At 31.4% G+C, this 27,694-nt stretch overlaps 1 protein-coding gene across 3 annotated transcripts in view; it reads right to left on the reverse strand.

The window, feature by feature from the left end:
- LOC123259543 (protein rhomboid) overlaps window positions 1-27,694 on the reverse strand; it is a 184,955-nt gene that overhangs the window by 41,018 nt on the left and 116,243 nt on the right. For all 3 annotated transcript variants that reach the window (XM_044720116.1, XM_044720118.1, XM_044720117.1), the window contains exons 4-5: window positions 24,148-24,260; window positions 3,087-3,204 (exon numbers count right to left, since the gene is read on the reverse strand). In XM_044720116.1, coding sequence (XP_044576051.1) covers window positions 3,087-3,204; window positions 24,148-24,260 — 231 coding nt within the window. The remainder of the gene's footprint in view (window positions 1-3,086; window positions 3,205-24,147; window positions 24,261-27,694) is intronic.

Raw genomic sequence — 27,694 nt, forward strand, 5'->3', positions numbered from 1 at the left:
AATACATCTCCAGCGAAAGGACTGTCGAAGCAAAGTTGAGCTGGGCTCAGACGGCGGGGAACGCAAAGAGCTATGCAGATGATATCCTCGAAGAATGCGAACGCGTTTGCTTGCCCGACGAGTCGATAATTATACGGGGAGAGAATGAGAGAAGAAGAGGATTGAGGAGGATGATGCAGCCTGAAATTACCCGGACACGCAACCGATCCGGAGCCGGACTCGAACCCGATACAGCCCAGTCGGAGAATTATCGCACGAAAGCCACACTCGATTCGATTAGAAGCTCCACAAGCAATCCCGATAGTTATTTGTGTGCGTGCTCATTCGTCCTCCATGATGCTCCGCTCTATTCCCGGCACACATTCTACAGAGACCAGATCAAGCTGATTTTACGAGCGTGTCGAGGCACGCATCCTTTCTCCTTTGCTGAGCGGGGTTTCCGCGGACCGAATGATAATAATAATAATAATAATAATGATAATCGATTGCGAAAAGTCATCCCCTTGGGTGCATGAATAAACCACCGATAACATATCTCTCTGTGTAAATCGACGGTAATACATACAAACTACCTCGCATATCACATATCACACATACATATGTATGACAATGTACCTCGGCTGCTCTACATCGCACATACTTTGTTTTTTATTATTTTATACTTTTTATTTTTTACTGCAGGACGTGGTACGTGCGTCCGGGTAATGAGACTAGTCGTGTGTCGTTTCTGAAACTTTTATGGCCGACGACAGCAGGTGCTCACTCTTTTCTCTCTTTAACTTTTTTTATCTTCGCTTGTCCATTCTCCCAGTCCCAGTCGTAATAATCTTCCTGAAAGTATCTCCATCGCTGACAAATGTGTTCAAAAAACTGCATTTATTTTTATCAGTCTCTTCCCTGGCATTAATGCTTTTTTTACGTGACAATCAATTTGCAACATGTATTATTATATACACATTTTCTGTCTGGAGTCCCCGTGCTACCTAAGCATCGCTATTCCCATTATTATCTCTGTTATGATACTCGCCTTTTATGTTTATTTTCGACATAAGAAATTGTTTGTACTGGTGACGATGTTTGTATTTTTTGTTTGCGTAATGTTATAGGGACATACCGAGTGTGTCGAGTGTTCCGTAATATCAGGTATGCATCTACATATACTTGTGTATGTATGTATGGGTGTATGAGCGCTCGGTAATATCTAGGTGCATAACGAGGTTAGTTTAGTCCCGGTATCTAGGATCTATCTAGCCGGCAGGGGAGAAAACTATCCAGTTTGTCGTTTCTTGAGGGTTCGAGGGTGAGTGTTTCTATTCCCAGATAGGCCGGATGCGGATCGGGACAAGGACCAGGGTATCAAGGAATACCGAGGGTAATTTCCGGAGACTTGGCTCTTATCTTCTGGGAGTTTGTAGAAGTACAAGAGGGTGGAGTACAAATTGTAAAGATGTGAAGAAAAGTTTTTGGAATTGTTTGAGTTGATTAGTTTTTTTTTGTGGGTTAAAAGAGTTTTTTGGTTGATTAGTTGGGTTTTAATGGATGATTTGTAATTAATAATTTAGTTAATTTTTTTAAAAATTCAATTAAAAGTTCTATTGATAAATAATTAATTAATAAATTTTTTATAAAATTTAATTAATGAAAATATTATAAAAAAAAATTAATAATTACAAAATTTTAATTGTTAATTTTATAAAAAATTATTAATTAAAAAATATTAACAATTCATTCTTCAAAAATTTAATTATTGAAAATATTTTATTAATATATATTAAAAAAAAATTAATAACTGATAAAATTTAATTATGAATATCTTTGAAAAAATGGATAATTAAAAAACTCCTATTGATGCACTTTACAGTAATTAATAATATAATTAGTGTTTTAAAAAATTATTAATTAAAATGAAATCCACTGTAAATTGAACAAAATGAATAAATTAAATAATTACAACCATTAATTTTATATTAACCAAAAAAAAAAAAAAATAAAATAAATAATTTGCAACCCTGAATGTAAAATCTACAACCCTCGTGTAATGTATCCCGGTGTTGGGCAAGGCCACGAATCACATTTGCTCGCTTTGCTCTGCTCAGATCTTGGTCCTGCCCTAATCCTTGGTATTCCCTTTGAGGAAGAGTCGAGGTAAGGGTCGCGGTTAGAATATCCAGTATTTGTATGTACATCGCATATATGTGTATCGATCCTCGGCAGACAAAGACAGTGAGCTGAGCTAAAATGTATACAGAGGATGTACGACGTTAAGTGGATGAAATATGTGGGACATAAAAATAAGGCACCCTCTTTAATTCTTCCTCGGCATTTTTCACTGGTAATTCGGTTGGTTATAAAATTTATATTTTAATGCCTTTTATCCGCTGATGAGAAAAGAGAGAGAAAGTCCGCCGGCGGGACCCGGATTCTATTCGGGATACTGTGGATGATGGAGGTGGATGTGGATGTGAATTAAACTAAACGTAGCACCCTGGGTTGAGTGTGTTGACGTTGATGAGTCAACAAATGCAATACAACGGTTTATTTATTAATGGTTTGGGTGTAAGCGGTTATGTATGTACGGTTAAATTAATTTACGCTTGTGTTATCATTAATTCAAGGTTGCGCTCCAGTACACCACACATTGAGTTATATGTGGATCCATCCATTGTATTATATTATATATGTTATAAATTAAAAGTGGCAATGCGAGACGTTCAAACATCATTTGACATTTCGCTCACTAATTAATTATAATTATTATTATCTCTGTAATTCAATTTCACGTGGATGTTTTGCGGCGGATCGATATTATTCAACATTTACGTTAATATCAATGAGAATGTGCGTTATATTAACGGGAGAATTTATTAATTACAATTTGCTCAGTGCTTCATTAATTTATGGCCTTCGATCGCGCATATTCTCCTTCGAGCATGCAATCATAAAAATTAACCTACAGACCATTAGTGCTGACTACTATCTCCCATTATTATAATTGTTGTTATAATTATTGTTTTTATCATGGCATATTTAATGTCCTTTTGAATTATTTAGTTTTTAGGTTTTTAATTATTACTGAAGTGACTTACCTCAACGAGGGTAATAAGGATAATGAAAAGAGGAGGCGGACAGCAGGTATAGTGATCAGCGTAGTACTTTCTGTCCCGTTCCTCCGTTAGAAATTCATCGCCAATCATGCGCACCATCCTGAAAGCAAAAATGTGTTATGGATTTTAATAAATATAAAAGTATAAAAATTATGTATAAATTTAAAAGCTTGTACTTTAATTATTGGGTCAGTGAAAAAAAAATTAACTTGATTCGAAAGAAAAATTCTTGAACCAAAAAAATAATTTTGAAGAGAGAAATTGTCTTGAATGAAGACGAAAAATTCTTTAATCAAATAAAATTTCCTTAAATCAAGAAAAATTTATAGTTTAAGAATTTTTCTACTCAAATCAAGAAGATTAAGTTCTTTAAAATTATACACTTGATTCAAGAACATTTTTTTTTCTGTGGACAAATCGGCTGCCCGAATTTCAAGTATTTTTTCTTAAAAATATTTATATTCAAGTATTTTCTATTCACAAATCAAATTTTTCATCAATTTGGCGGGCAAACTTTTTTTTAATAAGAAAAATTGAAAAAAATTTTTAAATGTTAGTTACTGTGTTTTGAAATTGAGCAGCCGAAATTAAAAAAAAAAATTTTACAAAATCTACAAAAATTTTAAATTACATTTATATTTTAAAAAAAATATTTTAATAATAATAATATAGATAGAAAGAGAATAAATAAATGAAAGGGAGCATATACCATAAATAAAACACGTAAATTAATTAGCTGGATGCGCTATCAATATTCAATTAAATATTAAAACATCGAGATGATCTATATTTAAACAGGGAATTTGTCATTGTCAGACACAGGCAGTATGAAAATTGCAAAATCATGAGAATTCTCATTTTGTTTAAATTACAAGCATTATATATTCCTTCCCAGTTCTATTCGCTCCCTTTCTGCCCCAGCTCACAATCCTACTCTACTCTACTAGTCAGCCATTGAATTAATTCACCCGTCGTTCGTTAATTATCCAGATCAAATCAGATCATCCGTAGATGCATATCGGATTATATTTTGACTACCATTCGGAAAATTTCGCACTCAGCCCGCTCACAATGGCTTTTTCAAACAACTGATCCATATACTGCACCGAATATATCTACGTGGGGAGGTGTGACGTGCGTCATCAGGAAAAAATTTAAAGAGCGCGCATATAATTATCCTCTGGCCTCGACTACCGGGAAACCACAACTCGTTAGAAAAACTTTTCACAGCAAGTGTCTTTTGAGAAATTAATTAGCGCAGAGTTAACAAGCTCCTGAAAAAAATTCAGTGTCAAACGGTATTTATTAGCGTGACATCTCGTCAGGAAAATTACCTTCGAAAAAACATTCCGTGCTTTCTTTTGTCAGTTTTTTGTCTCTGTTGGTCATTTTTTTATTAAAAAAAAAAACTATGTTGAAATTTAATTGAGAAATTCAGTCCCTTATTTTAACACTTTTTTAAAATTAAATTTTCCTATAATTAATAAATAATTCAAATAAATATTTTCCATTTTTAATAAAATAAGGCTAAAATTTCATCTAAAGTCGATCAATTTTTTTTTGTAAATCGGCCATTTTGTTAAATAGCGCTTAATTAAAATTTCTAGGCTACTTTTCCGATCCAACTCACCAGTTCGCTTGCTAACAACGTCCATGGTAGTACTTACACTCGCGAGTGGCGCTTAGCTTCTTCAGCATAAATTAAAACTTCATTATATCTTTCTTCTCTCTCAGCCTCGTTTTTTTGTTCGTATCGAGAAGAAATGAAAAGTAATGGTAGATAGAAGAACAATAGTTCGCGGTCGCGACAGAGTTCCTACAAGCGCGAAAAGAGATAATAATTGTATTGTCTCGCGAAGTTATTCTCCCGACTGCAGTCTCTTTCTTTTCTATTCTCTCTGTAATATCTCGAGTCGAGTGAAATCTCTTGTATATATATTATATTATACTGTATTGTATTGTATGTTATGTTGTACCGAGGTATAAAATTTATATGTATATAAATAAGTACAAAGAAGAGGGTTGCAATTGTGCGTTTCTGCAGAATAGTTTCGTACTGCTTCAATTCCATTCACTTGGGCGCTCTTGGCTTCATCTAGCTGCCGATATCAAATATGTAGTTGTGTTGATCACACTGTACTTCAATAGTAATAATAATAATAATAATAATAATAATAATAATAATAATAATAATAATAATAATAATAATAATAATAATAGTAGTAGTAGATGGGAGAATTCCGGATAGGAAGCCGTAAGACGTTAACTAACCACCCTTTTCCGCGAAACAGAAACAACGATACTACTTTGGTTGAAATAAAGGGAGGACCGACAAAAGAGAGCACTGCTCTAATATCGATCGCTTGTAAACTATTGATCACCTTCCCCTTTTCGTTCGTATGTATGTGTACCTACATACATAAACATAAACATATAAATGTACGGTACACAATACACCGCATTATCGCCCGGTTTAGCGAAGGGCTTACGTCTGATTATACTGTACCTGTATTATCTTTCTTTTTCCTTTATAATCATTGAGCAAGTAAAAAAAGCCAAGGGAGATCCCGAGGCTTGATCACTGGACACGCGAGTGTTTTATAATGTCCACGAACTGTTGTGTTAGTTGAAGGAGCGCTCCGTTTTAATATTATTAATTTTAATTGACCTCAATGCATTTTTTAATGAGAGTTATCTCAGTTTTTAATGTTTAATTGAATATTTTTATTAAGATCCGGGGAGGTGCTCCTGATTGTTCACGGCTAGATTACTAATGCTTAGGTTTTTATTATTTTTATTCTAATTGTTTTTGTAATTTGTTGTTGGTTTCTACGGCTTTGTTATGATAAGTTTGATGTGATGCCAGATAATGGATAATGTACTTCTGGATAATTAAATTGTAAAGGGTTTTATAAAATATTTTTATTAAATTGAATTATAACAATTCTACGGCTATTTTTATTTAAAACATAATAATTGCAAAATTTTAAATCATTTTTTTTTAATATTCATGTAGTTTTTTTTTGCAAAGTAAATGTTTAGAAATTAAAAAAAAAATTGTCAATTTATTATAAATAGTTATTTGAAAATTCTATTGATGGAAAAAAATTAGAAGCTTATATATACTTTGGTGAAACTTTCTGGTAGCGAGAAGGCGTAGCCACCTAGCGGTGTAACCAAGAACTAACTTTTAATAAAAAGGTAACAAATGATTTTTAATTATTTGTATTGATTTTTAATTAGAGTTATTGCATTTTAATTTAAAAAAAATGTCAGAAAAAAATTAAATGAAAAAAAAGGATTATTTTGCAGTTTCTGTATTTTAAAAAGATAGAGCCATAAATTTTTTAAAATCTACTTGACAAATAATATTCTCTATTTTATTTCACAATCATAAAAGTGGTCAGTACTTTTAAACTTGAAAAATCCTAAAATCTAGCACCCAGGTAATCCATCAAGCTTTAGCAAATACGATAATAAAATGAGTTAAGAGACAAAATAGGGCATTTTAGGTCGGCGTTAGAGGTAACACGCACAGACACAGAGCCAGGCCGGGAAGTTAATAAGACAATAAACTTTTCCGAGAGAATGAACGTCGGGTTGTGACATTTTATAAATTATCTCGAGGGCTTACGGAAAATGCCGTGACAAAAAATATATAAGATATAATATAATATAATAGGAAGATACTCTCCTGCGTCTAGACGTCTGTCTAATATTAGAGAAAACGCCGCGGCAATTTATTTTACGAAGCATTAATTCTTAATAATAATTTTACGGTTTAATATCTTTTCTTATTTAGCTGCCGGTTCCCACCGTGTAATTTCTTTTCTAAGCTGGATTAAAGTAAGAACAAAGAATGGAGGAGCGGAGTGAGGAGCGAGGGTGAGGAAAATGTGAATTCAGGCCCGTCACTGTCTGGGCTTATTATTGCCCAACCGGGTGGGCTGCTGTCCTGCCGGTACGGCCGGGGTTGGAGCGGGAGGCAACCTGGATGAAAGATGTCCGATCGATGCGGTAATTAGTATATGGATTACAAACTGAGCCATAGAGAATGGCGATGGGAGCTAGAGCTGGAGCTAGAGCTGGAAGAGCAAATAGTATGTAGTATCCAGTACCTAGCATGTAATACCGTTCCGCTGTCTATGGTCTACTCCATACAGATATGCTGGAGAAATGTGCAGCATGACGATAGTATATGGTATATAGCACCAGGTCGCACGCGGTTTACCATACGGTCGTTCATCATCGCGGACGTTCCAGCGGTAGTCGTTTTATCCGGTCCGCTCGATCCGGAGCAACCGCGCGTCCCTACCCGGATTCCGCTGGTTTATAATGTATCCTCCTTGACGTCTCTGAATTCTCCGACCGCCGAGAGTATTAAATGTTATGCTGTCATTCTGAATAGTTTCCAAAGAACCTATGTGTCCTACCCTACCTGGTACATTCAACTGTACGTGTGCATATGTGCATGTATGAGTTATAAAGGATTTAAATAAAAATCATGCGGTATTATTATAAGTTACTCGAGATGAACTGAAATCCCGCCAGGAAAATCTCCCTTAATCACTCCCAGGCTCATACATGTTCATCAACTTTTGTGCATTTGCTACATTTGTATACACATGTCATTCTGCCTGTGAGGTAACAATCGAATGAAATTTATACACGGAAAAAAGTAAACTGTCATAAATAACAGTCGATTTATAATAAGTAGTGATACCATTTCAAACAGTAAAATCGTGATTTTACTATTCACTTTATAATATTTACCATTTAAACATTACAATTTACTCTTTACATGGAAGAAAATACTATAGTTTGAAACTGTAATTTTTAAAGATGAAAGAGTCGTTATTTACTATAGTGACAGCTACTAATCACTTATTTTGGATATTAAATTATAAATTGTGGCTTTTATACTTTCTACATTAAGAGCAGCTGATAGTTGATTTTCAAACGAGTTTTGCTCATGAATAAGATAAAATTTTGAAAAAAACGCTTCGCTCTTCGATAGATAATTTAAGATTCCATAAGTTGTACAAGTATGACAGAGATACTTTCGTTTGTCCAATAGAGGGCGAGAGAGATAAAAAATGTAAACCCTTCTTAAGTTCTGTAATATTTATATTTTGGCCACCCCGATGTCCGCTTTACTGTTTGAAACTATAAAAATTAACCGGAATCCGAGTGAATATTACAGTTTACTTTTTTCCGTGTAGGCGCATTTTTTTAAGAGATATTTTTGTTAAAAAAATTTGTGATTTTAATAATTATTAATAATATTTTGTATTGTTTAATGAATTTGTTGAAATTTTTTTTTTTAATTTAAATAAAGCTTTTCATTTGATTAATTATTTTTTACAATAAAAAAATTAATTGATATTTTTTTATCGAGAAATTTTTAGGAAAATTTATTGAAATTATAAATTATTATTAATAATTATTTTAATTTAAAATTTTCCTTTTTTTTTGAATAATTTAAAATTCTTTATCAGTATAATTATATGAAAATTGATTTAAAAAAAAATTCAATAAAATTTCCACAAAAAAATTCTCTAATTTTTTATCTCTACAAAAAAAAAAACCATTTTTTATAGAAGATTAAATTTCCTCATCAATTTTCCCCAGAATTTAAATTTAAAATCAATGAAAAGCATTGACGATGGTACGCGTTGAGCATAAAATATCCGAAAAAATGCAATTAGTAATTCAACTCCCAAAATTTATTTTTCACATAAATGAAAAACAATTATAATTAAAATTACTCTATCATTCAGAATTGTCCGCGGTCGGAAAGATATCGCGGGATTCACTATTGATAGGAGAATTGACTGAGGAAAAAAGAACGAGTGGAGAGGAATTGAATTTTCCCTCTCGTTCCTTCTCGGGTGCATCCGCCCAACCCCAGAGCTCGTTAGTACCGGTAATTGTCACTTGTTAGGTGCCAACTTGTCATCCGACTTGGATTCGCCCGAACCGCCGTCTCTGTCTCTTTTCCCGCTATATCTGTTCGAAAACTACCCAGGTAAGGGAGGAGGGCGAGAATACGACGGACGCGAGTCAGCTGAGAGCGAGTACGTCTACTACTAGTCCCAGAGGTTCCACAAATCAGAGCACCCCCTATTTTGTTCTATAGATATATACACTATTGGTCTCGTCAGCGCGACACCACGCCACACCACCAATCCCAATGGAAACAGTTTAATCGATTTTATATTCTCAGCCTTTACTTTGCGGTTTGTTACTCGTAATTCTACCTTACAAATAAAATCATCTTTATATATATTCAATATTTAATATAAAAATTTTTTTTTAATTTGAAAAAAAATTTTTTTAACCACCTTAAAAAATAATTTATCTTGCTGTATATTCGGCTTTGTACTGGATTATATTATTCGTATATAGGAAGGATTTCTCGCGGTGCAGCATTATCAATTTAGGAGAAGAGCTGAACCGTGAATAGCGCTGGTGTAATTACTCAAATTATTGGAACACTCGGGAATTTCATAAAGTCAATCTCTATCCCTATCCACGGTATCGTTTATTACATTTGTTGTGTACTGTATAAAATTGGTCATGTTATGATTATATGATAAACCAGATCAGAGAGACTCGATAGATATGGATGTATGTATGTATGTATGTATGTACGATACAAATACCCTTTGGTCAATCGTGCGAAAATAATTGTGATTAAATGAAAACTGAAATATGCCAGGATTATCCAGAATTACTAATAACATCGTCGGATTAAATTACCATGAGGAATTAAGTATTTAAATTAGTAGACGTACTTGGGTGGTGTTTATATATTTCAAATGTACTTATGTAATGTAATGGTAGAAAAAGTTACTTAAATTAATTTAAAGAAAAATATTTTGAGCTGAAAATTTTAGTTTTTTAAAGTAGCAACATTTTTTTTTTATTTATTGGATCAAATTTTATTTTATTGCAGTTAATTTTTTTTATTAAAAATTAACTATAGACAAAAAATATTTAAAAAATGTAATAGCTATAAAAATTGACAGATTGTTAATAATTTTAGAATATTTGTGATTGAAAAACTGAATTAAAGTCTATAAATTTAATTTTATTGAATTTTTTATTTATTAATAAGGTAATATAAAATAAATTAAATTAAGTAAAATGTTAATTTTTGACATGTTTAATCAATTGAAATAATAAAATTTTTCTATTAAATTTTTTTATAATATCTAAACAATGAATTATATTTAAAAAATGATTTTTTCTCTTCAAATGGGAAAGTAATATACATATTGGATCACTCTGTACGTAGGTACATAATTTTAATTAATTCTCGCAAAGAAGAAAAAGCGGAAGAAAAGAGGATAGAAAAAAAATGATGAAAATAGAGTGTCGCGATGCGTTGCGAAGTATCTCGAGCGCTTGGTCTCGACTGGAATCTGCAATCTCGATTCTCGATAAAGATGAAATGAACAAAAAGAGTAAGCACAGATGTATATAGACAACCCGAGCGGGGTATATTGAGTAAAAAAATCTAAAATTGGCAAAAGTGGTCGCTCGACGGCGGAAGGAAACTTTCTTTGAGTTGGAGTTTAGTTTTGTATTTTTCTTTCCAGGAAGACTTCCTATCTATACTTCTATACTTCTATACTTTTATAGAGTAACTCTATGTACATTTATTTTTGTATATAGATATAGTTTTTATAAGTACAGCTCGGTGGGAAAAATTGCGGTGGAAAACGCTCCTATATACTGGATGTAAAGAACGAATCTAATGCACAAAGTTAACCAAATAAATTTTCAATATTATTTATAATATAACTTTCTATATTTTGTTTTTTATTTTTCATTTTTAACTCTCGGAAATCTGCTGAGCACAAACAACAATATAACTTTTACGCGACAATCAACAATCGGCTGATATATGATGAGAAAGCTACCGGCTACGCTCTTGTACATAAATACATAAATATATATCTACGGGCTTTATTTATGAAATAAAGAAAATATTTAAAACTAAATAAAAGAACAACAATCACTGGGAGTTTCAGTCTGTACTGTATTACTTTTTGTTTACATTATATTAAAATATTATTTTTCATTATTTTACTTTTTAAATTGTTGTTTAGTAAAATTTTATAATTGTACTACTATTATTATTATTATTATTATTATTATTATTTATATTATTAAGAGAATATTTAAGCTGCATTCGAAAATGCTTTATTTCTAGATACATAATTAAGAAATGACATTGTATTTCGTGAACTATTGACACTTTTAAAGATATAAGCTCATCCCGATGTTACACTCATCGAGACCTTTCATTTGAGTACCCACATCAATTTTCATATATTTTTCATATAAACATATATATAATATATATAAATATATGAAAAATTGATGTGGGTACTCAAATGAAAGGTCTTGATGAGAGTAACATCGGGATGAGCTTATATCTTTGAAAATGTCAATAGTTAAGAAAGTACAGTGCAATTCAACATAATTAAGAAACGACCATGTATCTTGAGAACTATTGACATTTTTAAAGATATAAGCTCATCCCGATGTTACACTCATCAAGACCTTTCATTTGAGTATCCACATCAATTTTTCATATATTTATATATATTATATATATGTATATATGAAAAATATATCAAAATGCATGTGGGTACTCAAATGAAAGGTCTTGATGAGAGTAACATCGGGATGAGCTTATATCATTAAAAACGTCGATATTTAAGAAAGTACAGCGCAATTTAACAAAAGTCATTATTTAATAAAGCAAAATTTTATTTATTTATAGTTCACAAGTCACGGCAGTCACGTTAGTGACTGCAATGTTGCTAAATATTTATTATCTAAAAATTATAGAATTAAAAATTTATTAACAAAAATTTAACAATATTTTTGAAAAATTATTATTTTAATTAAAACGTTTTTTTAATCAATTTAAAGAATGTAAATTTATTTTATAAAAATTTGAAGGTAAATATTATTTAAAATTTAATTTTATTAAAACAAGTTGAAAAAATTGCTAATAAAAACAAAATGAACTAAATATTTAAAAATTAATCGGTCAATGTTTGAAAAAAATCAACAATGAATTGTAATTTCATAAAATTGAAAAACTCTAGCTATAAAAATTAATTACTTTAATGTTTTTATATTACATCAGGAAGACAAATGATTTGTTTCAAGTAAATTCATTAAAAACCCGTTCCTCAAAGAGACCTAAATATCACGCATCTTACATATTACATGTAACATATGACTTACGAGTATATGACATACATATCGAATATTCACGCACGTACTCATATACCAACGTATGAGAGGGGAATAGATGACTCAGCCGTCGGTATTTTACATTTTAATTCACGAGACACTTTGTCGCTCTTACACCACCTTCTCTTGTGTAGTGGCGGCGTTCGGCGTTTCGCGGTAGAGTTAAGCTAAGTATTAACCATTTTATTCTCGAAATAGACAGAGACAGGGTCTACCATCATATCAGCCGTAGCGCCCACAACATATGTATTTATACTTATATTTATATTTATATTTATAAACACACATAATAATTGCGGGCCAACACGTGCTCTACCACAAACAATCATCGCTTTTTTTTCTTTATTAATCCTCACGAGCTCAATGAAACTAATAAAAAAATAATAATGAAATTGTCAGAAATTGTGTGAAAATAGAGATTGCAGTTTTTAATATTTATAAAATTGTAATGTCAGAAAAAATTGACAGATGTCTATTCCATATTTTTCAATATTATAAAGTGACAAATTTTTTGTTATTTTAAATAAATCAACTTTCATATATTGAAATGAAAATAAAAAACAATTCAAAATTATTGTTTAAATACTTTCACAAGATATTTTTTTTTTTGTAAAACTGGAACTATTTTAACAATTGAAAAATTGCCGATTGTTCGCTTTTATATCAGTCATAATAATGACAGAAATGTAAATGTAATGGAACGTTCGGCTTTTGTTTTATACGTCAGCGTCAATATAGATAAAAATTTTATAAAATTTAACTTGTATGAAGCTTATGTTTAGACATTTACTTGCGCTGTTAAATTTAAATACTCATTCAGCAAATGTTTTCGATTTTTTTCTTTAATTCAAATTAAATTTTTAATTAATTCATGAATTTAATTTTTTAGGAATTTATTTTTTAACAAATTTTTAAAAAAATATTTTTTTTTGGAGGAAAATTTTAATAATTAACTTATGATTATTAATTTTAATTTCATTATTAATAAAAATTATAATTAATTTTTTTTCCACTTTATTGAAAATTCCTTAACTTCAAAAAATTGTCTAATAATTTTTTTAACAATTATTACAATCTTTAAATTCTTAAAAAAAATTTTTTTTACATTTTTATTAATAAAATAAATATTTTATCTTACTTTTAGAATTTTTTGATACCAAAAGTGACATTAAACAATTTTCATAATTTTCAACAAAAAAATTTTTATAATTTTTTCTATTGAAAAATTATACTAAAAAATATTTTCCATAAGATTAATAAAATTAATAAATTAATTAATGAAAATTAATTTAGTATATATTCAATCATTTTAAAAATTTTATAACAATTAATTATTGCAAAAAAAAATTGACATGTAGAAATAAAAAAATGCAATTTTTCACAAATAATTTTTTTGATAAATAAAATTAAAAAATCGTTAAGTGACTGCTAACTTTAATGTCACAATTAATTAATGACACTGAAGTTAGCAGACGTCTACAAAATTCGATTTTTTTAAAAATTAAATTACAATTAAAAAAATATTTCTAAAAAATTGCACTTGTAATTTTCCAAGTTTTTTACATGTGAAATTTTGTTTAATTGTTTAATTGAAATTTCTTCAATAAAAAATTTCTAAAAATTTTGAAATGTCATCTAACTTGATTTATGATACTAAAGTTATCCGACGTTTTTAATTATTAGATTTTTTTTTAATAATTAAACTAAAACGAAAAAATTTCACTTATAGTTTTTGAAGTTTTTTACAAGTGACATTTTTTTATAATTTTTTTGTAATAATTTTTTCAATAAAAATATTTCTAAGAATTTTTAAATGTCGGCTAACGTAATTTTCATCTTCATTAATAAAATTCTCCAAAATTTTCTAACTTCCGTCTAATATATTTTTCCACTAGCCAACATAAAAACAGAACTTAAAAAAAAAGAAAATGTATTTACATGATCGAGGTGTGCTGCGGTCTGCCAAGATCGCGGTTATTCCCAGGTGTCGTCATCGTGGTCGTGGTGGTCGTGGTGACACCGGCATTGTGAACATGAGTTAATCCTTGTGTCATCGTCGGGACGGTTCTCGTGATAGTCGCGCTAGACTTATCCTTGAGAATCTTCGTCGCGCTCAACGGGGTAGTCACGCACATTGTTCAAATTTCCACAACAATTAATTCTCAATAATAAGTAATTAATAATCAATCGCCACTTTAGATAATCTACCATCAATCCACTGACAAATAATCATTTTGATCATACACTGACACATTTCAATGACGAACACGTGGAAAAAAAATAATAACAATAGTAAAATAATTATGAGGGAAAACCCGCGGTTAGGCAATACGTCAAGCGACAATGACTCAAAAACTCGTTACTTAATATAAACAAAACAATAATAATGTTTGACAGGTAAAGAGCGAACGACACGGGAGTGCCACGGCTCTTCACCCACTAATTATTATCGAAAAATAATAACAATAATAAAATGTCAAACTGTCACTCGTATTTTTAATATTTAATTTTTGTTATAATTATTTTTTAATTGCGAGTCAATTAAGTGTAATTATTATTTAATGTGATTGTAATTGTTAACGGCCCGGCGCGAGACACGTCCCTTCAGCTAGGGCGCCACGGGCTTACTGAGTGACCGAGTGGACTGACCGAGTCACTCGACTTGGCGCGAGACCCGTTCCGAGCCCCACAACAGCCACGAGTCTGCCGGGCGTGGGTGTACACGCGCTCACAAAAGTGGGGACAGATTCTAGCCCCTGATTGGGCGCCGAAAGATTCTTGAGTGGTGGGGGGGGATTCCCACCAATCGGTTACCCCTGAAATTCGCTGGCACTCGCTCAGAAGGACATCAAAGAGCAACTATCAACTACCTACTGAGCATTCGGCATTCGGCTCTCGGCCGGCGTCGACGGATGTGTCTGATTTGTACTAGGGCGCTTTTGTTATTTTTTATGAACATATTTTTAATGTATCAATGTATATTCTCATTCATTACTTGCTTGAAAAATTTGTTTATTTTTATTTGCTTAAATTATTTTGCCATTTTTTTAAATAATTAAGGTCTTGTCTGGTGAATTTTTTATAATTATTACTCGTGAATTTTTATTATTTTTGTTTGTGACTTGAGTGATTTTTTTGATAGTTGTTTTCTTTTTTATTATAATTTGTTTTTTATTTGGACTCATTGATCTTTACGCACTGATAGAAGGATTTATTTAAATAATAATTGTTAATAGTTAACAAATCATTTATTAGAGACCACTTTTTAGTATTAAACAAATATTTCTTAGTATTTAAAATAATTTGTTTGGATTTAATAAATATGATATTTATTTATTAAATATTAATAAATCTTTTTAAATACTAAGAAACATTTGTTGAGGACTAAAAAATGGATTCTAATAAATGATTTGTTAAATATTAATGAATATTTTCAACTATAAGTAAATCCTTCTATCAGTGCGTGAATTTTTAATTGAGTTTTTTGGACTAGATTAATTTTTTTTAAATAAAAAATTTGAGATTTTTTAAAGCTTGGATTTTTGGTTAGTCATTTGTATTTTTTGGAAAAAAAAAAATATTTTATTTTAATGTTACGTCGTGGTTAAATTAACGTTTTTTATTTGTCTTAAAATAATACGAATTTTTATAAATTTTAAAATATATTTTTTAAGAAAGTAAAATTTACAGCAGACACTAATAATGAGAAAACGCATTAAGTGTCTCGTCTGGTCTATCTAAAAAATTTCCCGTCATTAGACAGATCCAAGTTCTTTAAGAGATTAAAAATCCTAAATACATAAGTAAATGGAAGTTTTATTGCCCTCTACATTGACTAGCAGTACCGACACGGACTTTGGAAATTTTTAACGTTTGAATAAAATAAACTTTTAAAATAAAATATTTTTAAGAACTGAAAATAATAATAAATGTTAGAAATAAATTATTAAATAATGTTAAAATAACTAGGAAAATTATTTAAGTAATTATTGAAAGAAAATAATAATTGAAACAATAGGAACTATTTAAATAATTATTAAATAACAATAATTAATTAAACAATAATATCGTAAGAATAGTAACTAGTTATTGAAAATGGATATTATTAACGATAAATAATTAAATAAATAAATAAATTAGTAATAACTATAGTAAAATAAAAGATTTAGTTAAATAAGGAAACTATGTATTTATGTGCATGTAAATGTACTTGCGAGTACACCAATACATAGATACACTGATAAAAAAATTGACTTGACTCAAGAGCCAAAGTCTTGAACTAAGAATACCATTTTGAAGAAAATGATTTTCTTGAGTCAAGAGAATAAATTCTTGAGCTAAGAAATTATTCTTGGTCTAAGAAACTTTTCTTGAGTCAAGAATTTATTCTCTTGACTCAAGAAAATCATTTTCTTCGAAATGAAATTCTTGGTTCAAGAGTTTGGCTCTTGAGTCAAGTCAATTTTTTTATCAGTGTACACATATAAGTAAGAGAGAGAGGCACATCGTGCCCTCTGGGCCCAAAGAAGGGAGTTCTAATTGGATACTGTTTTCACCCAAATAGTAATTTGGAAACGCCCGAAAATTCTAGGCCCAGAAGATCTTCGTATGAACTTGCTCTCTCGTCTCCCCGACCCCGAAGTGTGCGGATTGCCCAATTAGCTAGTGACCGGGTTTCTCTCACGCAGCTAAATATTTTTTTTAAATATTGAGTCCTCGGTCTGAGCCTCTCGTTAGAACGCGTCCTCGTGCGGGAGTCTCGCCAGAAAAATTAAATTGACTTGAATATTAAATATTTATACCAAAAATTCTTGTTATAAGAAAAAATTTCGATAATTAATTTACTTGATTCAAAAGAAAATAATTTTCTTAATTCAGAAAATTTTCTAGAAAATTCTTTTTTTTACACAAGGATTATTAGAATTTTTTTTATAAATTTTTGTAGACACCAAGAATTTTAAAATTGAAATTTCAGGATCAGATTAGATTTAAAACTCCAATTTCCAGAGGTTTGAACAAGTTACGAATAGTGAGATTTTATTTGGTAATAAAAAACAAATATCGTTTCATAAAAAACAATTGTTGTTGATAAAAAAAAAAAATTTTAATTGGTTCGTTGAGTAGAAAATGACCAAATATTTCCAAGTTTATCCGGGAAACAAAATAATCCTAAATGAAAATAAACTTCTATTCAATTTATTGGATTTTACTATTGCAATGGTGAATTAAATTTAAAAAAAAAAAAACATTAATTTTAGGTATTAAAAAAAACAAAATTAAGAGATCAAAATCCAGAATAAATAGGCGAAATTTTGTAAATAATAATAATTGAACTAAATTAGAATGCCCAAAAATTAAATAAAAATAAAAATATAGAATTTTACAATTGAACAAATCCCTACAAAGAATTTAATTCACAACATCGATCGAGCGAGATCTGTCGTGTATAAAAACAAAATTGACCTTGGCAACGAATGAAATCCCAACAAAGGCGAAACATACATGATATATAATTTAAAAAAAATCATTTGTGTTGACCTAAAAAGAAAAAAAAAAGCCGTGACAATTTAAATGTTGAAAGCAAGTTTTATTCTCGAAAACTCCTATTAGATTCAAATCAGTATTTTTACGACATTAAATCATTGTAATTTGAATGCGGCCCGTGAAATTAACCGTAAGTCATTATGTATGTTTAAGATGTCAATAAAAATACACACACATTGGACTTTTGTCTTTTTATCCCCAAACAAATAAAGAAATAAATCCTTTTTATAAAGACCAAAATAATATAAAGGTCAGATGGAATAAAAAGATTAAAAAGTAACACATTAAATTTAAAATTTATTAATTTTTTGTTGTCGAGTAATTTGCTGCGTAATTTTTAATTTTCAATCCTTATAAAAGATAAAATCTTATATTTATAGTTTGTATTGTAAAGGTCGAGCTGAGAGGCTACGGCTATTTATTATTTAATTTTACCGGTTGACCACCGGATTGGGAATGGGTCTAGTCCTTAGGTGCTTAGGGTCTTGCGCCACGGGAGAACGAGCCCAGGTGGTGAATTTGGAGCAGCTAAAATCCACACCCCAGTCTTTTATGTTAAAGACGTTGGCATGCCTTTTAAATTCCGTATCTCTCTGTTAAATCTTTCCATTTATCTATTTTATATTTTGGATTTTTATACTATTTGTAAGTAGTAACTTTCCACTATTATTAGTAGCTTTATTTATTTACGCCGAATTTCGGGAGTGTGCCGGCGCTAAATCGGCAAACTAAAGGGCAGGTATATGTTATATGTTATATGTTATATAATATAATTGAATAGCTCTACCCTCCCCTGTGTGGGACATTATATACTCACGGATAATTTCATACGTCGCTCGCGATCCATCACGTCCTGCTGGGAGAAAATATTGCGTCAATCTATAAATACGGATTACAATCCAAGTGCGGGAGCATAATTGAGCCCCGTTAAATTTCACATAAATTTACTCAGTTAAGTTAACTTGACACCCAATAAATGTTCCTCCGCTATTTTTAAATTTATGCTTCTCATTATAGCCAGCCTCCGATCCCCAAAAATCGATTGTTTGTTTTTTGCTCGATAAGCTTTGAATTAAACTTTTGATTAAAAATGATTCCTTTTTTATAATTAATTCACTTTATTATGATGATATATTGGCTAATATATTTAATTTGTTACATTGGAATTTTTTCAGCAAATAAGACACCTTTGAATTAAGTCGATAAAGTCTTTGTCAAACGTTACTGACCTTTGACGAGATTAAATTTTATTAGAAAAGTTGTATATAATATTTTTTCACTGTATATTATCGAGGGAAAATTTTTCTTTATATTTTAAGTAACTTTATTACAATTAAAAAAGTAACTTGTGTTAATTGTTTAGATTAAAAAAATTTTTGAGATATTATTAGTTAAAAAAATAGGTAAAATCTTTTTTTAAAAATAATTTAATCTTTTAATATTAGGCATTTAGTCGGTAAGAATCAGTCATTATCAAAGAATCTCAAAACCGACGTTCTTTTATCTGAAACAGCGGGAAGTTTTCCCATTTCGAGATAACAACCTCGGAAGTAGAATACGAATAGAAAATCCAGGAGCTCCTTAACTTCAAGGGCACCGGTGAAAGTCGTTAGGGGTAGGTGAGTTTTGAACGTGACTTAACGGATTGTTGAAACGTGTTTTCCAATAGTTTTGCCAGCGAATGCAGATGTGTGACGTTATTTTCTGTTATTATGCACGGAAAAAACTAAATTACAATAAATAATTTTTTATTCTACGCTTTTCACTATTTAAAACGTTACACCAATGGTCAATTTATGATGATAAGTATTTAGGCTTCATTCGAAAATGCTCAAAGTAAAAAATTTTGCGTCATTGCATCAAAAAACTTAGTGTTAAAAATTTTGGTGTTAAATATTTAACACTTTTATGTGTAAATTTAACATTTATTGAGTTAAATCAACACAAAAAAGTGTTAAATATTTAACGTAAAAATTTTTAACACAAAATTTTTTGACGCAATGACGCAAAATTTTTTACTGTGCTCTATCTCTAGATACATAATTAAGAAATGATATTGTATTTTATGAACTATTGACATTTTCAAAGATATAAGCTCATCCCGATGTTACACTCATCAAGACCTTTCATTTGAGTACCCACATCAATTTTTCATATATTTATATATACAGTACAACCTGGTTATAAGTTACTCGATTATAAGTTACTTCCCCTCAATTTCTTTTCACTCTTCTCGGAATGGTTCCCCCACTACAGTTTTACTGACAACGTTTTTCGGTTATCGCTGATGAGTTTGTTCCCGCAGTCCTTTTATAAGTTACTCTTATATGAACTACATATACACAAATAACAGCACTATTATACGTAAAGAAATGATAAACGTCAAGTAACTTATAAAAGGAGTGCGGGTGCAAACACGAACACGATGCACACATACGCATCAAACTGAGCGATCTCGGAGTAAAACATAGTGGTGGGGGACAAATTTTTCCGAGAATTTTTTCTCTTACAGCCCCAAACAGTAACTTATAACCAGGTTGTACTGTATTATATATATGTATATATGAAAAATATATCAAAATGCATGTGGGTACTCAAATGAAAGCTCTTGATGAGTGTAACATCGGGATGAGCTTATATCTTTAAAAACATCAATAATTAAGAAAGCACAGTGCAATTTAACAAAATTCATTATTTAATAAAGCAAAATTTTATTTATTTATAGTTCACAAGTCACGGCAGTCACATAGTGAATGCAAGGTTGTTAGTTTGTTATTAAGAAGGGTTTACATTTTTTCTCTCTCTCGCCCTCTATTGGACAAACGAAAGTATCTCTGTCATACTTGTACAACTTATGGAATCTTAAAACGCATTTTATGCATAAATAAATAAAAATTTTCTAAAAAAGCGCTTCGCTCTTCGATAGATAATTAAATTATCTATCGAAGAGCGAAGCATTTTTTTTTTAATTTTATCTTATTCATGAGCAAAACTCGTTTGAAAATCAACTATCAACCGCTCTTAATTTCATTATCTATAGCATATGTATGTCAGGTAAGCTACATAACTATAAGATGACAAATAGCTCAATAAAAAAAGAAAGTGTGTCGGTATTTTTTGATATTCGGTATTTTGTATTATTGTCCTCAAAAGTCAACAATTTTTCCGATTCCGGTTCTGATGATCAGATGTCTGGCCCTTTGATGTCAGACGACCATGTTATAATATGTTACATGTCGTCTTTTACTTTGTAATAAAACTTCCCAAGTAAACTAAAGACGATACACGTACATATATATTTATAAAGAATGAAGAAGGCAACTAAGAACTAAACGAACGACACACAATAGAAACAGTAGGACAATATGAGGCGGTTTTTATTTGAGAAAAACTTATCGACAAAGTAAAGTCGTTGCCGCTCGACCGGCGATTATCCTGACGTACTTTCAAATTTTATTTTATTTTATTATTTATTATGTTTGTTATTGCGAGTTAAATTTACGTTCTTATTATTATTATTGCTATTGCTCATATTATTTGTCCTTCTTCAAAGTATTTATGTGTTGTTTTGTAGAAAATGAAAAGCGAGGAATGCGGCCGCGAGTACGCTCGGTGACCACCCGGCAAGCTTTTGATCGACTTTAAACACGGCATTTTTTCTTCTCAGAGACCCATTATCCAATAAATATATATTTATCTCTGTTATTAATCCTCAAAGTATTGAAGAGAGAAAATTATTATGTCTCTATTTCTATTCCCTTTTTTTTTTATTTTATTTTTTTTATTTTACGACCGACTAAGAGGCAGCCGACTAGTTAAGTGTAGTGTAGACGTGTATTATATAATGTATAATGTATAAAGTATAATATATCAAAGGTATATAAGGTCTTTTGGAGCTGAGTGAGAATTTGTAGAAGGATGTGTGAGTTTTTTTTAACGGAAAAGGCTTGTGTTAACGACAGGTTCGTGGATCGAGCCAAAATTTATATTACAGCCACTGACAAGTTTGGCGCGAGCGGGGCGAAGGGTGACAGAGGATCAAAACAACCGCTCAAAATTATTTTCGGTGTATTTAATCGATTTATTGATGGAACTTTAGGGTAAATAAATAAAATAAATTTAATTGCAATACCTCGTAAAGAATTTTAAGAATTTGAGAAATTTTTGCGCGATATTTTTAATTAAAATTTGCATAGTAATTTTTTTTTTAAATGTCTGGCATTTCAAATTAGCTAATAAAGGAAATCATAATTTCGTTAGATAAAAATTAATTTAATCTTTTAAAGCTGGTAATTCTTTATTATTTTTTATGATCTGGTTAAAATTATAAATTTCTAAAAAAATAATAAACTAATCAGCAGTTTGGCTTTTAAAAACTTCCTAGTAATGCAAAAACAATTAAATTAGGTTATAATAACTAGCAACCTTGCAGTCACTATGTGACTGCTATAACTTGTGAATTATAAAGATGTAAATAAAATTTTGCTTTATTAAATAATGACTTTTGTTAAATTGCACTGTAATTTTTTAACTATTGACATTTTTAAAGATATAAGCTCATCCTGATGTTACACTCATCAAGAGCTTTCATTTGAGTACCCACATGCATTTTTGATATATTTTTCATATATACATATATATAATATATATAAATATATGAAAAATTAATGTGGGTACTCAAATGAAAGGTCTCGATGAGTGTAGTAACATCGGGATGAGCTTATATCTTCAAAAATGTCAATAGTTCACAAGATACAAGGTCATTTCTTAATTATATATCTACACGGAAAAAAGAAAACTCGAACAATTACAGTATAAAATGTAAAATCGGTCCCGTCGTAATCAAAACTATAAAAATTACAGTTTGAAATAACATTTTTCTAAATTCAATTTTTTAATTTAATATTCAGAGCTTCCAATGTAAATATTACATTCTATAATGTAATTCTTATAAAATCTGTAATAATTACAATCTGAAACTGTAATTTTTCCAGTTTTCATCACGAAGCGCCATGTTGCATTATATACTGTAAGTTTTCGAGTTTTCTTTTTTCCGTGTAGAGATAGAGCACGAAATTTCTCTTATTCTCTTAACAATATAGATTACAAAAAATTTAATCGACCAGAGTTTTAATTGCCTAATTTATCTCAATAATTAAAAATGTGGAAATTTCCAATCGTATTATATTTGCAATAAATTTGACTCCAAAAAAACACTTCAAATTAAATGAAATCCAATCACCTTATCAAGAAATAACTATTTCCACAAAAAAAAATAAATTTAGTACCTTTCAGGTTCTAAAGTAGATTTACACTCGGCCTATTAAAGTCAGCACTTAACATGTAGTGCGTAATAAAAAAGGATACTTCGGGCGGTCATTAAAAAGATCAATTGAGCGATGGGAATTAAATGATAAATTTATATTGTAGAGTATAGAATACAGAGCGTAGAGTTTTAAGTTTTTTCCTCTTGTTAATCTTTTCCTCGGGGACACATTATGGCTAAGTGTCGTCACGGCTGTCCGGGAAAGTGCACAGCCATGTTGTGTCTAATACGCGAGAGAGACGTCACGAGATGTATGTTGTCGATTTAATCTTTCTCTGTCTGGTCTGCTATTCACCAACAGTGTCAAAGTGAACTACCTACATCCCATCCAGACTGCGCAATAATACAGAGCCCAAGCCTTGAGTGCAAGAGAGATAGAAGAAGCGAGTTACTTTGGATGCTGGAACCGTGTGATGGTTAGTAGACTCCAGTACAAGAAACGACGACAACAGTCGAGTTTCCTCAAGTTACTTTCAAGTAATTTGCATTCCCTGCCCTCTATATTCCTAGAGCGTCCTTGGCGCGAGGCACTACCGTGGCTCTGCTTCTGTTTCTGTTTATACACTCGCGTTTATGGCGACGCACGTGGGGGTTGTCACTGCCCAGCTTTTTCCACTCCAGGGAACACGGGGAAGAAGAAAACGGAAAAGTCTCAAGAAATGGAAGAAGCCGGGGAAGAAAAGTCTGCCCTGAGGGAATGTTTAAAGTGATACTATACATATTCTGAGGAATAAAAGGAGTGTGCTCGTTCATGTGTTACCTGCTTTGAATATCTCGGGTCATAATATTTTCACTGGTAGGATGTATATGCGCATGTATGTACTTTAAATTGTCCAAAGGTGTTATCTTGTTTGCGCAGTTTGATAGTTATTAAATTAAATGAAAATCACTCACCTGTGAAAAAACGGGGGCTCGTGGATCAGCAGATGGAAGTCATTTTCGGAGCTCACTTCTCTGTCACGATGGTGAACTGCACACTTGAAACTTCGTGTTCTTTTTCCACTCATCTGTAAAATTAAATTCCGGGGTTAGATGATATGGTATCTTTAATCTTGGACTTTATTGGGACGAAACTTATATTGAGATAGTGAGCTTTTTTGATATTGTTCGAAGTTTATTACTGTAGAAGTTTAAATTGGAATGGTCAGATATAAATACACGATATGGAGAAGCTATATTTATTTTATTGGATCTTCAATCTTTGGTTGGAGTACTGAAGTAAATTTTTGTATTTAGAATGAATATTGTGTCCGAGAAAAAATTCAAAATTTTAGACTTTTTGTAAAATAAGTGATTTAATTTAAAAAAAAAAAAAACCGAAAATTAATTAAAAAAATGTTTTTAATTCTTTTATTGATGACTTGAAAAAAATAATCCATATTATTAAGAGTATAAGCAAAATTTTGTGGCCAGTGTATTTATATGATAAAATGGGTTTTTGTGGTTAAATTTGGTATCGTTGGAAAACTCTTGATCTGGGGTTGTGCCTTTTCATGGTTTCATATCATTCTCATTAATAGTCAATTTATAATGATAAGTATTTAGGCTGCATTCGAAAATACTCTATCTCTAGATAGATAATTAAAAAATGATCGTGTATCTCGTGAAACTATTGACATTTTTAAAGATATAAGCTCATCTCGATGTTACACTCATCAAGACCTTTTATTTAAGTACCCACATCAATTTTTCATATATTTTATATATTTATATATATGTATTTATGAAAAATATATCAAAAATGCATGTGGGTACTCAAATGAAATCTATTGATGAGTATAACATCGGAATGAGCTTATATCTTTAAATACTTCAATTAATAGTTAAGAAAGTACAGTGCAACATCGAGATGAGCTTATATCTTCAAAAACGTCAATATTTAACAAAGTACAATGCAATTTAACAAAAGTTTTAATTTAATAAAATAAAATTTTATTTATTTATAGTTTAGAAGTAATGGCAGTCACATAGTGACTGCAAAGTTGCTAGTAAAATTTTAATTCTTTAAAAAAAATTCTTAATATTAAATTTAGTTATTTTTTTTCATCAAAAAATTGATGTTAAAAATTTTTTTATGTAATTTCTGATGACTATCAAGAAAATAAATAAGTGATTCCCAAAAAAAAATCATTCCTTGCTCCAAAACTCTCCAAGTCTTCCCAAAAACCTTTCTCCACTATCCAATTACCTATCCTCCCCCAAAATGAATCAATAAAACCCCCAAGAATCCAAAAACACAAGTAATAAATAATTTGGTCACGTTATTGCGAAAGACAAATGCACATAGTTGAACGGTATAAAATAGCACGGATCGTAAAGCAAGTTAGAATCGGGTCTCGGTAACGTGGTTAGGCAAATGTGCCAGAACGCTCGTCGGTGGGTAGAGCCGGAGCCGGGAACCTGGAACCGAGGGGGTGAATAAGGCATACATGCCGGAATAAGATATGTACGTACCTTGTGCCCTACACCAGCTTCATATCTTTGTGCACACACATACATCCAGCCGGCGTGTAGACATAATGTTATGCCATGTAGTACTAGATGGTTTGGGTTCTCTGTTGCGTATTCCTTATCGGTCTTTTCTCAGCGGCCTTCTTGTTCAAGGCAACTTTCGGGTTGCGGTTTTGCAGCAGAGTAAAGAGTACCTCCATTCCCGTTCATCCCACAGTTAAGGCAGTTAAGTTAAGCATACTGTACACAGTAAACACAGTCTAAGGCACAAGGTATACTCTCTTCCACTCCCTCGACCAACCATAGTGCAGAAGTACGCCATCTACATCGAGTCTGCTTCTGGTTTGCGGGAGCGTGCCTTTGCCGTAGGTTCTTGCTCGTTTTATTGCCAAAAAGAAGCTTCAAGCTTCAACCATCAACTACATCGTCGCACCAGGGACCGAAAAAGTATCTCTATCAGGTCTAGAGGAGTTGACGTCAACAAAACAGACGCGAGTGCACTGCTAACATGTAAGACCGAGTTTCCTTCCCTTAAATACAAACCAGAGAGAATTTCTTCACAGAAAGAGAGAGAAAAATTTAATTTCTCTTCGTATTCGTTCCTTTAAGGAACGTTATCGAGCTTTTACTGCCTTTTTCCGTTCCGTACGGCTCCGGTGTACCGTACAGATATTTGCACTCCTCGTTAAACGTTTAAAGTAGCAAAGAAAGGAATGAAATGGCCACGCATTTCCCTTTATTGATGAGAATGAGGATGGTACGGATTATTTGTTCGCGTCAGCGGCCATAGATGTCGCCCGGGCGGCCTCTCTCGCAAGCGCCAAAAGAGCTTTAGGGAAAATGGTCTCTTTTGTCGCGCTCTCCGGGTTTATTGCCAATGAAGCGACCGATCCGGGAGTAAATCTTGGACTGGTGGATTTTACGAGTCTGCAGAGGGTTCTCGTATGGCTGCCGGAGCTCCGTGTCCTCTAACCTGATTCATTCCTCCGCGTTGGTTCTCTTATTCCCTCTGCTCGGATCGATATGAGCATCTGTGAGTATTATGAACCTGGGGTGAGGGACACTGATTTGGTTTAGCTTAAATCTCTCAGGGTTTAACTCACTCGCTCCGAATGGGGCTCCGCTCGGAAATTTTTCAAACTGTTTATCCCTTATATAGGACATTTATACGCCTAAAATATTTTACAAACTTCCTTTTTTCATTTGCATAATATTGTAATTTTGTTAAGAAAAAAATTAGTCAAAATTACAAGTTTCGGGTTGATCCTAAAGTTTTTTTTTTGCAATTCACAGAACGGCTGTCTTATTTCAAAACAGTGACTATAATTTTTTGACCTGGTTTTTTCGTTTTAAGTGTGAAAAATCCCTTAGAGATTTTTTTTTGACAATCCGCAAAGTAGCTTCAAACCAGCGATACATTAAGCTAGAGTGGAAAATTCAAAATATATATATTTGATGTAAGGTAAAAGCCCCAATAGATGATCATGTACCAGTAGATGATCACTCCATGTATTTGTATACCTATATTTGTGAATATAGATATACAGATACATGGAGTGATCATATACTGGTACGTGATCATCTATTAGGGCTTTTACCTTACAATATTAAAAACCCGAACCCGAGACGTATTATCCGAAAGTAGTGGAGGGTAAAATTGAACAAAGCCGAAGCTTTTTATCCACACATTCGCACACATCTCTCCAGAATAAGCGTTTTTAAATTCGATAGGCGCCGAGGAGCCAAAACGTGGCTATTGAAAATGAGAAAAAAAATTTACATGCTACAGCGACAGAGAAGGAACCAGCGGTGATGGTGGTATGTACTGAAATGTAATATAATATAATATTATGCATACATACACCAATACAAGTACAATATTCGGATATTTGTACAATCGTTCGGTTTTTTCGCGCGGGATAACTCGCGGATTACAATCTTTTCCTCTTTGCAGGAGCTTCCGCTCAGTAAGTTTGCTGGTATCGTGGTA

This window comes from Cotesia glomerata, linkage group LG2 (genome assembly GCF_020080835.1).
Source record: "Cotesia glomerata isolate CgM1 linkage group LG2, MPM_Cglom_v2.3, whole genome shotgun sequence".
Taxonomy (NCBI): Eukaryota; Metazoa; Arthropoda; class Insecta; order Hymenoptera; family Braconidae; genus Cotesia; species Cotesia glomerata.